Raw genomic sequence first — 15,195 nt, 5'->3', positions numbered from 1 at the left:
AACAGAAACTGTATATCATTTTACCCTGGGTTTATCTATATTATGCCACTATTTGACATAGATGGTCTTGAGGACAAGATGAAACTCCCTGTATTTAAAATAGATTTCCCAGTCTTTATAGCATAAGGACATGCAGTCAAAACAACATTTACACACAAACACCAACCACAGACATGAAACACTAGACAGTCTGGTGCTGAGCGAGTAGGCGGCAACAACTGAAGAGTGTGGCTTCCTTAATGATTAATTGTTATCCACATCATAATTATAATTTTTCTTTTACTCATTACATCGGAGAGAGATATTGTAAAGAATACCTCAGCTATGACAGTGTCTGTCTTGCTGACCTCCCCTCTCTCTTTCACAAATCTGTCTCATTAACAAACACAAAGGAAAATAATTTGCCTTATTTTCATGATTTAGTGTAGAGGCTTAATGAGTAATTATACATTATTATGTAAAATAAAAAAAAAAATTCTCTTTGCCGTTGCCTTTTTTCGGCCTCCTTTAGTGAGTAGTGTATCTGTTGTGCAAATCAACTTATAGTTCTTTATTCAACAGCAGACAGCAGGCAATGGGCCAAAACTATCAAACAGCAAACTCAGGTTACTGGAGTGGTCATGGAGAGGGGTCCGCAGGAATGGTGCACCAGCAGGATAGTAGATGCAGGCTGGGATAGTTGAGGTGGAGCTGTTTCCAAATTGTGGAAGCTGCAGCTCCAGGCTAGAGTCTCCTGACTCGCCCTGTACACTATCAGTTCCTGGGATTAGAATCTGTGGCAGCACTGAAGGTGTGCTGCACACACTGGCTCCTCACTGAGACTGCAATCTGACTCTCTGCCCATGTGCTCTCACACAGCGGGAGTTTTTATACCCCTCCCCCCCAGTCCAATCAGACTCCAGCTTTCATAGCAGACAGATCAACGGCTAATTACTTACACATAGTTAATTGTTGCCTTTTCCAGGCAGTATCTTCAAGCTGCTATTACTAAGTTTCTCATGTTACAGCTTCTGACACTTTGCATCTGTCTGAAGTGGCGTGACCTTGCAACACCCCGTTGCAAGGTCACGCCACTTCAGACAGATTAATAATAATTAATAATTCTTTTATTTTTATAGCGCCAACAGATTCCACAGTGCTGCAAAGAGCTTGCCAATCAGTCAGATTGATCTCTCTAAGAGACTGTATGTAGAGAGTTAAGTCATTAGAGACATAGGGGCACATTTACTAAAATCAGTGCAGTCTGTACTATGCGCTGTTGCACGGTCCGATTGAGCACCGACTGGGCTTTTAAACTAAGAACAGGACAACTTAGCTTTGTTCCTTTATTGTGAATTCTGGGCAAACAATAAATAATTTACAAGCCACATATATCAATATTAGGTGAATGACATCTGAAAATGAATGATATCTTCTCTGGTTTATGTTCCCTGTTGCAACCTACTTAAGATTTTCCCTTATGTAAAAGACAATTATATAGCGATACACTTAACATATTTGTATGATTTGGGCTTGGCAGTGAGCACCACTATTCCTGGCAGGATGGACCATGTTCTTTAATATTATTCAGTTTGATACTCATCCAGCCACTGGCATCAGCAGGGTCCATATGCCATTAGATGGAATCTAGCCGACTTCTCTTGGTGTCTTTCCATATTCTTTAACAATTCTTAGCTGCTTTGTTGGTTAAGGAGTCATTCAAAGCTTGTTTCACTTGTCCATGGATTTTACATTTCTTATCATAATTTTTAATTCTATGCAATTTATATTCAATTTCATAAATGCATTTGATTGCCAAAGTAGATATCTGGGATTCCCGCCTTACACTGCTTTTAATTTAAGCTCCTGGCATATATATTAAGGGGACTCTTATTCAACCAGCAAATAAACTACATTTCAGTGATATTGATCAATGCTTTTCTGCACAATTTTTTGTTGCAAAGTCCAGTCTATTTGCCTGACACCTAAGTTAAACAGTTGCCTGTACCAGTACCACCATCACAGTAGGTACATGTGATCAAGGGAACATTTTCTCACAGTTATTCCAGTGTGGTTAACGCAGGTGTTAACCTTTTGATCGCCACCGGCAAAGCTGCCAATGGCGCGTGGGCACCACCATTTTGGCTGAGATTGTTGCTCATCAGTGAGCAACAATCTGTTGCCAAGACACCCTTGGCACATTGTAAAAGATGATGTTTATAATCTTCATTTACTGCCATACTGTAGTTTGGCAGTATATGGTAAGAGCAATGAGACAATTTGGAAAGAAATAAACAAATAAAAAATAACTTTATCCCCCTTTCCCAAGAACTGATATAAAAATAAACAGTAAATGAGAAAAATAATTGTGGTATGTGGCACTAGTTCATACATAGGGGCAATTATGTGCAGTGTGTGGTGGTATCTTGTTGGTGGGGTTACATTGGTGGTATTTGTTCGAATCATTCAACTTAAAGGTTAAATTAAAAGTTATGCAACCTAGAATTTGGAACACAGCAATTTACAAATGATTATTTTCCATAAAACATGGTTTTATTGCACAAGTACTAATTTGTTAAAGAATGTAAAATAATGGTGGTTTTACACTTACAATGCATTTTTGAGATCACTGGTGTTTTTATTAGTTGCCGAATGATCTGTGTCTATGTTTATTGGGCAATATCCAGTGAACTCTATAGCAAAAACAATGCCACCAAAATGCTTAAAAAATATACTATGTATGATAGAGGTCAAAAGACATTGGGGCACATTCACTTAAAACAGTACCATGTGCAGTTTGCCTGTGTAGTGTGCAGAAGGCGCCAGATTCATGAATTATGACGCCTGTTCTTCATGAATCTGATGCCCAACTTTTTTTTGGTGCACCTTTAACATGGGGCGTGCAACACACTTCTGTCAGACTTTGCATGTAAAATGTGGCACACGGTCCAAGAGTGCACCGGAACTCCCATTTCAATGACGAAATTTGTGTCCATTGAAGAATAGTGCAGTCGGACACTTCTTTAATACAAGTGCAATCAGTTTGCACAAAAAAGAATGTGCAAAGTCTGGGAGAAAACTTTACATACCTGAAAATCCTACTTTTAAATGTTCAACAAAAACCTTATTACTGTACCACATTACTGTACCATCAACTAAGAATTATCTTCCGTATGACAGATTCCCTTTAAGTGCAATTTGTTGCAATTTGATTTTATTCCCCGCAAATAATCTTCCATTTTCCTACCAAAGGCATTTCTACAATCTGTATCTGTGATGTCTGTAAAAGAAGCAATTAAAGAGGGCTTGAAGAAAAAGACTATATCAATCGCTAAAGGTTATGGGAGTGCAACAGTTGAACTCTGGGATGGCCATTATTTTGAGGAGGAACATCCTGCATTACCAGTAAGAATCCATTCTAATCAGTTATATAATTTTGCATTGACATGTCTGTAAATAATTTCTGCATTTAACACCACATTCTCTTGTGATCAGTTGCACTATGTATTTTATATGATGGCTGCTACATATTGCATTTATAAAAATTCCTTTCAAACACTGACTGATATATAGACCTCACTAAATAAAAAGAACAAGAGAAGACGAAAGATTATATAGTACCGTGCCCCCGATCCATAGCAGTTCTTTACTTGGTGAGGGTGGCTTGTATACTAAGAAATAGTGAAACTTTTTTTTTTCAGACTAGGCATGTATGTAACCTGTGTGTGCTATATAAATAAATAATTATTATTATTACACAAAATAAAGTGCTTGTTAGTCACCAAAACATGTACTGTATGTCCCCCTTTAAGAATTTAAGGCCTGACCCATATAAAAGGACTTAGCCTGCAGTCTTTTAGTTTATAGATACAATCCCATGTATAATATACACTATAGCAGTAATGGCAAACCTTTTAGAGGCCGAGTGCCCAAACTACAACAAAGACCCGCTTATTTATCACATAGTGCCAACACAGAAATTTAATTTGTGATTTATACTCCCTTCTCTGTCACAGTTTTCATTGATACCAGTGCTCTGGGGACACCAATAAAGCAGGAAATAGTCCCAGGGACAGCTGTCACTTTAAAATACCTCTGTGCACAGCAAGTCCTGGGCTGTCTGGGACTGCAGGAAGATACCCGAGTCATCTCTGGTGATGGCCTGAGTGCCCACAGAAAGGGCTCTGAGTGCCACCTCTGGCACCAGTGCCATAGGTTAGCCATCACTGCACTATAGGATATGGCCATTAATTCATAGGAAAGTACTTTCTGTTAGATCATTTTGAGAAAATTCTCAAGCAATATGCTTTTTGCTAAAGACCATTTTGTTTGTAAAATACAGTAAGTAGATAAGTAAGTATTGGTGTACATAGAGGAATTCCATGATTGAAAACACTCTTGAAGGAATTTCATTGGAGAGTGAAATCTCAACAATTTGACAATATTATTTCTTTTTGGTTTCTCTTTTTTTATAGGTTATTAATGATTTGCTTGCAGTAATCAATATCAAGAAATTCTTGGCCACTCAGATGAGTAAAAAAGGCAAAGAAATGTCAATGCTTATCATAGAAAGCCTGGATAAAAAGCAGAGAAAACTGACTAGAAACAGTCCTGAATATCAGCAGCACCAACGTTTTTATGAAGAGGCAATGGGAGAGAAATTTTATGACCTTATTGTAAGTATGGAAATTCTAGGTACAGAGTATTGATAGCTTGCTTTCATTATATTATTAGAGATTATATTGTTAGAGAACGCTGATAAAACTAATTTACAAGTTTTCTGTACAAATAAACAAACTAATACAAATTGGTGGCAAATATACTTTATTGTTCAATACGGGGTTTACATACATTAATATGAGGACAATCACAAATACAAAAGACCTAAAACTATAGTAATCTGGATCAAGTGGAAGGAGGATCATGGCCGAAAGGCTTACATTCAGTATGGGAGGGTAGATGGGAACACAAGGTTAGGGAGCAGATCAGTGCAGTTATTGTGCACTCTAGCAATCCGAAAGAGATGGGTTACATTTCAAGGTTTGTAAAGTTGGGAACAGTCTGACACATTTTGGTAGAAAATTTGGTGGATACACAGTAGAAGTCCTAGAGAGAAATGATAAAAGTGTAGATGGTAAGAGAGTGAAGCAGAAGGTCAGAAAATTTTTATATTACCATACTAGTGAGACAGTATTAGCTGATTCATGTTGAGATTAATGAAGGGGATGTCATGGTTAATATTTTAAACCAAATTTGCTGTACAATGGGTACCCAGTGGAGATACGAGAGCCACAGGAGAAGCAAGAAAAGAGATGAGTTAGACAAGCAGCAGAGTAAGATAGATTGGAGGGGCATTAAAGAGTTAGCTGGAACACCGCAGTGAAGAATATTGCAGCAGAATATTGTCCAAGCAGAAGATGAGGGCATGGAATAATAATTTTGTTGACTCCAGGTTGAGGAAGGATCAGATGCAAGAGATGTTCTTGAAGTGAAGGTGGCAGGTTGTAGTGAGTGCTTGAATGTTAGGTTTAAAGGGTGGTAGAGTGAAAGATAACTCCACGACAGCAAACTTTTAGGACCAGGAAGAGGGTTGTCCATTAATTATTATGGCTAGATTTAGTGGGAACTATGCATTTATTGGGGTGTTTTGTCCATGTTAACATTTAGAAAACGGGAAGAGAAGGAGGATATAGCTGATAGACACTCTGGAATGGACACTCCGGAGAAGTGATGGCTGTGCCAGTATTGGTATTGAAAGCCTTATAATAAACTTAATAAACTGTTTTAAGCCAGGGGTGTGGATGGAGAAATTTAGGGATCCTTGGTCAGAGACTTGTGGGATGCCAACAGAGAGGGGGTGAGGTAAAGAGCTGGTGTGTGAGATAAACACTGAAAGTACATTTGGAGAGGTATGAGGAGATCTAGGAAAGGTCCAGATCAGTGATGCCAAGGGAGCGTTTGTAGAAGGAGATAATGGTTAACAATGCCAAAAGTAGAAGACAGATCAAAAAGGAGGAGAGCAGATCAGTGGTGGTTTCCATTAGCAAACAGTAAGCCATTGTATATTCAGTAAGGGGTTCACTTTCATTAAGACAAAATAAAAGAATGGATCGTTTCACTGAGATGTCCACCCATGTTTCATCTTCATCATTCTGGTAGATGGCAAAATATTTGTATCAAGAATGTCTCGGTACATTTGTGCATTTATCCTTCCTTCAATTATATGAAGTTTAAGGTGTTCTTTTCACTCCCAGGTTGTGAGCCCCATTGGGGACAGGGGCCAATTTGGCAAGCTCTGTGCAGCGCTGCATAATCTGTGTGCACTATATAAATGAAGGAATTATTATTACTGTATTATTACCTGTATGTTTCACACAAATAAGGTTGTAATTGTCTTAAGACAGATCACTTGTTTCATTATGAGTAGAGATCAGCGGACCTGAACTCCCAGGTCAGATTTGGGGTTCGGGTGTGCTAGTGACTAGGGGGGTTAATTTGTTGTATTGGCTGTTTGGCAGCCAATCTGGCAATATGTATGGGTTGTGCAGGGTCCGCTCATGAGATGTTTCTTGTGTGGCAATGAGACACCTTTTTATAGACCATCAGCTGAACCAGCTGATATTGTTAATTACTATTAGGGAAGGATTGCTTTGTCATTACTGATAGATTTCAGCTAGTGTTATGACTTTCCATTGACTTTTGTAATTCTATTTCTTCATACCTTTACCCAGTGTCATTATTTTTACACATAACTTTATTAGTGGACACCTATGGCTTAATTTATTTGCTAGTGTAGATTGGATGGGTTATTCGGTACATCTAAGGAAATGTCAATATAACCTTTAAAAAAATATTGACTTAGTAACTTGGTGAAGTGTTCAATATTTTTATTCTACCTGCTGCATGTGTTCATGTGCAATACATGAATAACGATTTGGCTATTTATGACATGGTTATTTGGGTCACCATGGTAACAACCAATGCCTCGGGTCCTGGGTTGCTGCCCAAAATTGACATATTATGACAAGCCACTGATTTGGTACATTGCATTTTTGTGTACTTGGATAATGTTTATATACTTTTATTTGAAAATAGAGGTTGCCTCTCTTTTTTTTGCATTTATTTGCATTTTATTTATTATCTTCCTCTTATTCATTGCAGGAGATGGCCCTGCTGAATGCTGGATATGGTCCTTTATAAAACCATCTGTTCTACAATAGTACCTGGAAAAGAATATGAAATACTGTACATTGCATTAAATAATAAATGAAAACAATTCAGAATTATATCAGAGTATATTGTTCAGCCGTACACATACAGAATTAACCTACAAGTAAAAAACTCATTATTTACCCAAAGCCAGGAATGGCAACACTAGCTTTGAAGATAACCATGATGTCTTTGCTGGAAATAAAGTTCACTGTGATGGTGATGTCTTGTTCATGAGTGAAATTGTAGTAATCATCATTTCTGAATGAAAATAAATATTAACCAAATTTTGTGTTCCATAATGGCAGGAGTTCAGTTAAAGCTTGGTAATATCTATTGGAGTAGCCCTACTACTGTTTCTTGATTTTGACCCACATTTATCAAAACTAGTGCAGTCTGTACTGTGTGCAGAGTGTGCCTGATTAGTCAAAACTTCTTTATGAATCTGGCGCCTCCTGCACTGCTCCAGATGTGTGCACTTTTTATTGTTTTAGGCGAACTTTATTTATGCTGCAGAATTGTGGTGCATTTCTTTAATAAATGTGGTGCAAACTCTGACTAAGCACTAATACGTTGGACACAGTGCAGCCGCTACGCAAAACTGGCACAGACACAAAACATGTGCAAGCAATTTGCACGCTCTTTTCAGTTCAAAGTCTGACAGAAAACTGGTGCACATGTTTTAATAAATGTTAAGTATGTAAACTACCACAGTACACTCAATTTTTATAGGACAAGGTCAAAACAAAGGTTTAGGCTAGAAGAAACTAGACATAAAGTTCACAGCTGAAGAGGGAGGATATTGAATCCACCCTGGACATCCAAGTTGCTTAAATTGGCCATACATATGAGAAGTGGGTGAATGCTCATTCAGCAGACACATATCTTTCCCAACAGCTGTTATATGACAGGCATGCATGGTCAGCACAACTAAGCACTGCATGTGTGCAGGAATGAACTGCCCAATCCTTATCTACCTCAAAAATTTCGAAAGACTCCATACTTATCAGATAGTTGAGTGGTCAACCAATCCCATCAAAATCATCACATCTGATCTGCATGTATTTGCGTATATATCTGCAATTTTTTGACACTTCACATGCTGAGAGTTGTTTTACAGACTTGGTCAGTCAATAACTACAGCACTGATTAGACACCTCCAGAAGTGTTATTTAGGAACTGCCATGTGCTGTCGGTGTTGCGTCACAACCAGAACCTGATGGTGACCCCTCTGGACATAATTTATTGCTGTATAATTTTGGATACAGTGAACTGCAACTCCTAGCAGCACATCTTCACACACCACTATATATATCACACACACCTCCCAACACAGGACTGACAACATTGTGCGTTCCACATACATCAAAAATACTCATAACAACCCCTTAATAAATTTTAGAGCACTCTCTCTTTCTCTCTCTCTCTATATATATATTTCATATATATAGAACCCCACACTTGCTGGAATTCGTCCAGGCAGCTGGGGTGTTTGTAAACTATATTCTCATATGGCTAGGTCAGATTAATTAGCTTTTTTCCGCTAAGAATAACAGATAGACAGAGAAATTGCTCCCCTCCAGAATGCAGCTACTTAGTGGCAGGTCCATAAGAGATGGATGAAATCTGCATGGTCATCCTGACACCAGTGACACCTAGAGTCAGCCAATTTATGCATATGGAATAACCTAACAGGTGTTATATGGCATTGATGAATTATGAATATCTGAATTGACTTGTTATTGGCCGCCATGGATCCCAACTTGTGATACTCCTGGGCCACCCCCCAGTCCTCATCAGACAATGAGGGTATGAGCGAATCCCAGTGAGAGGGGTGCCCCTAACAGCTCTGAAAAGAGGTGAGTATATATAACGGACACCTGACCTCTTGGTCCCTGAGATCACCGGACCTCAATAACGGGGAAAGAGGAGAAGGACGTCTCTACTAGAAGAAAATGAGCCAAGGCATGGCGTTAGTTGCAAACAATGATAAATTTCCCTATTGAGTACATCAAGTGAGGATTCAATTTCCTCCACAAAAAGAGCCCCTTCATCCTCCTTAAAGAGTTGAGAAACATTCATGAGTCCCTTGGCACTCCAGTAAGTCCCATCATGCAAGTCAGTCAGGTGAGTTAACCCTGGGTGGGATATGAGTGAGGGTCCCCAATGGAGCTGATAATTTCTTAGGTTTATAATCAAAAGGTTCCAATATAGGCCACAAGGAGTGCAGGTTAAGGAAGTTAGAGAGGTAAAGCAGCCCTGGGCTGTGCCTTAGGGTGAAGCAAAGTGGACAGACGTAGTTTTGCCCTCCCGCTACTCCAAATAAAAGAGGTGAACAAAAAGTCCATCTGAGAGAAAAACCATCTGAGCACAGCTGCTTACCACCACAGGCTTCCCCACTCATTAACCAGGGACTCATCCTACAGACACTCAGGGGTTGCCCCACGGAGAAACTGGTACATCAGCCTCTCCCTCCATATTTCTTGCACACACCACCTGTCGGAGACCTGCCAGGCTGTAGGACAGCCCTCCGGTCCCCATACTAAGCACCATGACAACAGCGTGCCCAAGGCTGCAATAGCCAGCCACTCCGGTACTCTGGCTGCCAGCAGGCCCACAAGAAAAGGCTAGACCCTGAAGGGGGATGTTGCACTAGCTTATTTCTAGTACTTGCGATTGTTTAGCCCACTCTGCGACCTACACGCTAGTGGTGCGTGAAAGGGGGAGGCAGCATCATGAAGTATCCAAATGGTCAGGGGCTTTATTGCAATTGAGTGTCAAAAGGGGGCACCCCTGCCTGGTGCCTCTATGGAAGCAAAAGGAAGGGGATAGAGGGGATAGCAGTCCATTCACCAACACATTGGCATTAGGGGAGCTATACAATATGGAAACCCACTTAATGAACGTAGGCTCAAACCTGTCTAGTACTGCCAGCAGATAGGGCCATTCTACCGAATCAAAGGCCTTGGCCCCAACCATTATTAAGGAGCAAGTTAGGTCTATATGATTCACATTCTTAGTGGTATCATGCAGTGAGGCTGGATGACAGCCCCTTTCAAATGCCCTTGAAGAAGAGGCGAAACGCGCGTCGGGGTTTTGGTGGCCATGTGGACCGGGATATACTAATTAACATCCTTATCTGGAGGCTGCCGTTGACGTGGTTCCATGATGCAGCCGGGTGTGTATGCCTATATAGCTTTGTTTACTCTTTGATAATACTAAGTTGTAATATATGCTTTGCTAGCTGGTATCCTGTGTAGATGTTTACAAATGATGTTTACAAGTGATGTTTACAAGTGATGTTTACAAGTGATGTTTACAAATGATGTTTACAAATGATGTTTACACATTTGTACTATTAAGTTACAATACGTTGTTTTGCTAGCTGTGATTATACAATATTAGGCTTTTCACACTTCACACACAGATTGACCATTTGTGTGCTATACTTATTTGGATTCCCTCGGCCACATGTCCACCTGTTTAAGATTTTGTGTATGTATGTTTTTTAAATGATTTTAAACTGTCCCTGTGTAGTCCGTGATTTTCTAGTTTAAGAATTGAATAAAAAATATTGTTGTTTTTGTACCCTCAAAGATTGTTTTGAGTGTTTGGTTTACAAGTGCATTTTCCTACATATAGGTAGTACCCTTTCAAATGCCGTTTGGTACATGGTCAAAAGGTGAGGAGTGAGAGTTTCTGCATATTGTAGATAAACCTCCAAGAGAAGCCTGTCAAGGCCAGAGGCCTTGCCCTTTGAAATAGACTGTAGAGTCTCAATAATCTCATCTTTAGTTATAAGGGCCTCCAGCAATTGGTCACTCTCAGGAACGTCAACTCAACTAGGATACAACTGATGAAGGATCCGTTCCGGATCCGAAGCGCGTCTTGTTTTTTATAATCAATTTTATTTTAAAAAACTTTTATGGAACCATTTTATTAATAAACCACTTTTGGAACATATTGCGTCGGGTCTTTCGTAAGATCAGATGGGTCATCCATCGGGTCTCCAGGAATAGAGACCTTCCACTGCATATAACTCAACTAGATAGAGAGTTAAGTGGGCATCCGGAAGAATCTAGACATGTAAAGTTCCCTGTAGAAATCAATGAATTCCAAAAAAATACCTTCAGAGGACGATATCCCTAAACACAAGGGTGATATAATACACAAAAACTAAGCCAGCAATTTACCAGATTTACCGTAATTGCCTATTTCAAAATATGAATAAAATATCCTGCCTTTTTGTGCCCCATTGTGTTGTTTCCAGGGGAATATGGATCTCCTGAAGACAAAGTATATGGGCTGGTAGCCCCTAACACAAGAGAAAACTGCACTTCTCTTTCCTTTGCAATTGAGATGGTCGCTCCTCATGACGTCATCGGGGAGCGGCGATTGGTTGGCAGCCTCAGGTCTTTGTAAGTTTCATGGCAATGGTTTCTGCCATTGTAATGAATCCTGTAAAGACGCCACATACTGCAATAAAGTAGTATTGCAGTATATGGTAGGAACGATCAGACTGTCACAAACAGTTAGATATCACCATGTCCCAAAACACCATTTTTATGCCATTTTACATCACATAAAAAATGTAATAAAAGTGATCAAAACATGGCACAGTCGTCAAAATGGTTGCAATGAAAACATCAGCTCATCTTGCAAAAAATGATATTCTACACAGCTCCGTACACTGAAGTATGAAAATGTTATTAGCATCAGAAAAAGGTGAAACAAAATTTTTTCCATACACATTGGCCCAGATTCAGAAAAGCCCTCACCAGTTTTCTGTTTGACTTTGCACATTCTTTTTAGTGCACATATATTTATAAAGTGTTCAAGACACATGTGTTGCACGGGAAAAATTTGTGACGCAGCGTCACTATACTGCACTGAAATGGGCATTCCTGTGCTCAGTTAGATCGTGCTCCACATTTATCATGCAAAGTACAACAGAAGTGTGTTACACGCCCCAGGTGCCCTCTGTCGGAGCAGTGCCCAAGAGATTCATGAATAAATTCTGATTCTGGCGCCCACTGCACACTACACTGTTTTTAGTTTATGTGGGCTATTGAAATTATTGAAATGTATTAAAACACAAGAAAACTTACGGTATATAAATTTGGTATCACCATGATCGTACCAAAGAACAAAGAAGACCTATCATTTGGAGCACATAGTGAAAGTCATAAAAACTGACCCCACAAGAAAGTGACACAAATGCGTTTTTTTCCAATTTACTTCATTTTGAAGTTTTATCCAGCTTTCCAGTAAACCGCATGGAATAATAGTTAACATCACTGACAAGTGCACAGAAAATAAGATTTCACACAGCTCTGTACACGGAAAAATGAAAAAGTTGAGCAAAAAAATTGACAAAAAAAAAGAAACTCGTAGGAGTTAAAGGCAAAAGACATATAAACAGAGCAATAATATCAGAGTACAGCATTAATAACTCCATAACCTATCCCTTTCCCAATGGCAATACTCTTTTATATTTGGCCTGCTCACTGTTGAGATTAGATACACTTCTATTCGGTTTTGTAACCTGTATGTATAAATGTTGTCTACACTGTAAACGTGATTGTTGGTTAGTTACAGTTTGTATTTAAAAAATGACTTTAATAAAATGATTGAACATAAATAACATAATAATGGGGAAAGACCCATAAAACTGATTACACTAGTTGTTAGTCAATACATACATACATGCCGACATACCAGCTACTCGCTCAATTGAAGGAGAATCTGTCTGCTTGGAAAAACACAGGATAACACACTAAGGATAAAATATCCTACCCTGTTTCCCTGAAAATAAGACAACCCCCAAAAATAAGACCTGGTGCAATTTTTTTCCCACTTAGAAATATAAGGCCTCCCCTGAAAATAAGATCTAGCAGCAGTCACCATACAGCGGTATTGGTAGATTGTTTACATACTGAAAGAGGTTGTTACATGGGTGATGAATTCATAGGATAAAACCACTGACTGTTGCATTGAAAATGCAGGCTTCCTGGAAAAGAAGGGCTCTTAGGAAAGTTCTATTGCTAAACGTGAGATATTGGGGCCAATCATTCTATTAAAAAAAATTGAGTCACAAGAAAGTCAGCATGAAAGTCAGGGTTTGGGGAGTTATAAGGAGGTTCCAGAAGATGATGATACAACTGTCTTAAAATACTGGTAGTCTCATACGAGCCACCCGCTGCTGCTGATAGTGGTGCAATAGTTGTGGAATGCACTTCAGGGGCAGGATGACTATGGATAGCGCTGGCAGTAGCAGAGCTCCTCAAGAAAATGTCCTGCTAAGTCAGCATGCAGCCACGTCCCCCTGCAGCCCCCTTTTTAATGTAATGTCCAGCTGGGTCCCCCTATTATTGAAATGTCCAGTAGCCCCCCGCATTAATAAAATATCCACAGCAGCAGCAGAAGGGCCCCTTGTGATATTAAAAAAAATAACTTCAGTCATTACCTCCCACATCCTGACGATCCCTCGGGTTCCTCTTCTGCCTCAACTTTCTGCAACCCACGGAGACAGGCACAAGTTCATGCATTCTGCCCATGCACACAGTATGATGCGGTGGTGTTGCAACATGAAAGCATCATATAGTGTGTGTAGGCAGCCGAACACACAGGGTAGGAGGAGTAACGTGGCTACTGGGACGTGGAGTAGCCGCGCTGTGTAGTCCCGTGCCCGGCTACTCCACGCCCCAGTAGCCGCATAAGTAAATTTACATATTAGGGGAATAAAGTTTATTAAAAGTTAGTGGGGACGTGAGGATTAGCTCTAAAAAGAACTCTCCTCACGTCCCTTACCTTTATAGGTAGAATCGTGGTGGTAGGTGCCCTTTAAATACTGTTCTGCTGACGAAAAAAAAGGAATAAGGTAGATGCCTTTAGTATATGGTGTTTTCCCCATCAGCACTAGCATTTAAAAAAGACTAACGCTCAAAACAGCCAGAATACAAAGTTTGGTCTATTTTTGTATTTTAAAAAATTAGGTCTTAGGTGATTATTTTTGGGGTAGAAACTCTAGCTGAAATATGCATTTTGTCTTCAGGATTTATAACCACAACAGTCATGAACAAAGGGTAATGACATGTAAAAAACGTCCATGGTAAATTGATAGAGTACATCCAAATTATATGGCTCTGCCACTGACATTCTGTGACACTTCTGACTACCACACACCCACCCCATTGCTGTAACTCCTGCGTTGATGCTCCCTTACAGAATAAGCAGAGCTAATTCTGTCCAGACGAAAAGTTGGTATGGCTCATTAGATCTGTAGGATGGAAATTGTGGTCATTGTCTGTCGTGGTACAGTCTTAATCCCATAGATCCAATTCTTAAAACATAAAAAATATCTACAGGAATTCCCTAATATATTTTTTAAAGTATTCATACATTTGTGTAATTCTCTTTCCTGATGGAATAATTCTGCAGTTAAAGCCCATTGATGTTGACCTTTGATTTAATTTTGTGTCATTTATTAGTAGTCTAGCACTATATATGTATATATATTTATATTATACTTTAACAAATTTTGGTTACCCTAAAAAAAACTAAAAAGTGGTAGATTTATTCTGATTTATTTCTCATGTGAGAAAAACATGTAAATGTGTCTTTTTGTATAGTGTATGCAGATTTCTGGTTAGAACTCTCTATCTTTATATATGTGTTTATATATGTGTATATACACACACATTTACACTGAACCAGAAGTTTCTGGTCACCACACTTTACATGTAAAGAGATGTAAATGTAAATCAATGCATATGCAAAGGCCTGGCAGGTCTCCAGGTGCTGTGTGCAAGAAAAGTGGAAGGAGAGGCTGATATAATGAGTTTCTCCCTGGGGCAACCCTTGAGGTGTATATAGAGATCCCTGAGTAATGTAAGTTGGGGAGCCCTTGATGGTGATGGTGATCCAGGGATCACACGGAGGCACGTTGTGCAAATCAACTCACAGAACTTCAACAGCAGGCAAAGGCCTAACATCAGCAGTAGGTTC

The 15,195-nt window shown here is 39.4% G+C and overlaps 1 protein-coding gene across 6 annotated transcripts in view; it reads left to right on the top strand.

Annotated features, from left to right (window-relative positions):
* The window catches only part of LOC140118478 (uncharacterized), a 197,753-nt gene extending 190,331 nt beyond the window's left edge, over window positions 1-7,422 (top strand). For 4 of the 6 annotated variants that reach the window (XM_072136451.1, XM_072136449.1, XM_072136450.1 and 1 more), the window contains 3 exons: window positions 3,232-3,384; window positions 4,455-4,655; window positions 7,141-7,422. In XM_072136451.1, the coding sequence (XP_071992552.1) occupies window positions 3,232-3,384; window positions 4,455-4,655; window positions 7,141-7,179 (393 nt within the window). In that variant the 3' untranslated portion in view covers window positions 7,180-7,422. Of the gene's footprint in view, window positions 1-3,231; window positions 3,385-4,454; window positions 4,656-7,140 lie in introns of those variants that run through there. The other 2 variants (XM_072136452.1, XR_011853202.1) reach the window with 2 other exon arrangements.
* The last annotated feature ends 7,773 nt before the right edge of the window (window positions 7,423-15,195 follow it).

This window comes from Engystomops pustulosus, chromosome 2 (genome assembly GCF_040894005.1).
Source record: "Engystomops pustulosus chromosome 2, aEngPut4.maternal, whole genome shotgun sequence".
NCBI lineage: Eukaryota > Metazoa > Chordata > Amphibia > Anura > Leptodactylidae > Engystomops > Engystomops pustulosus.
Note: the sequence above shows the minus strand (reverse complement) of the source record. Positions and strands in the feature narration are given on the sequence as shown.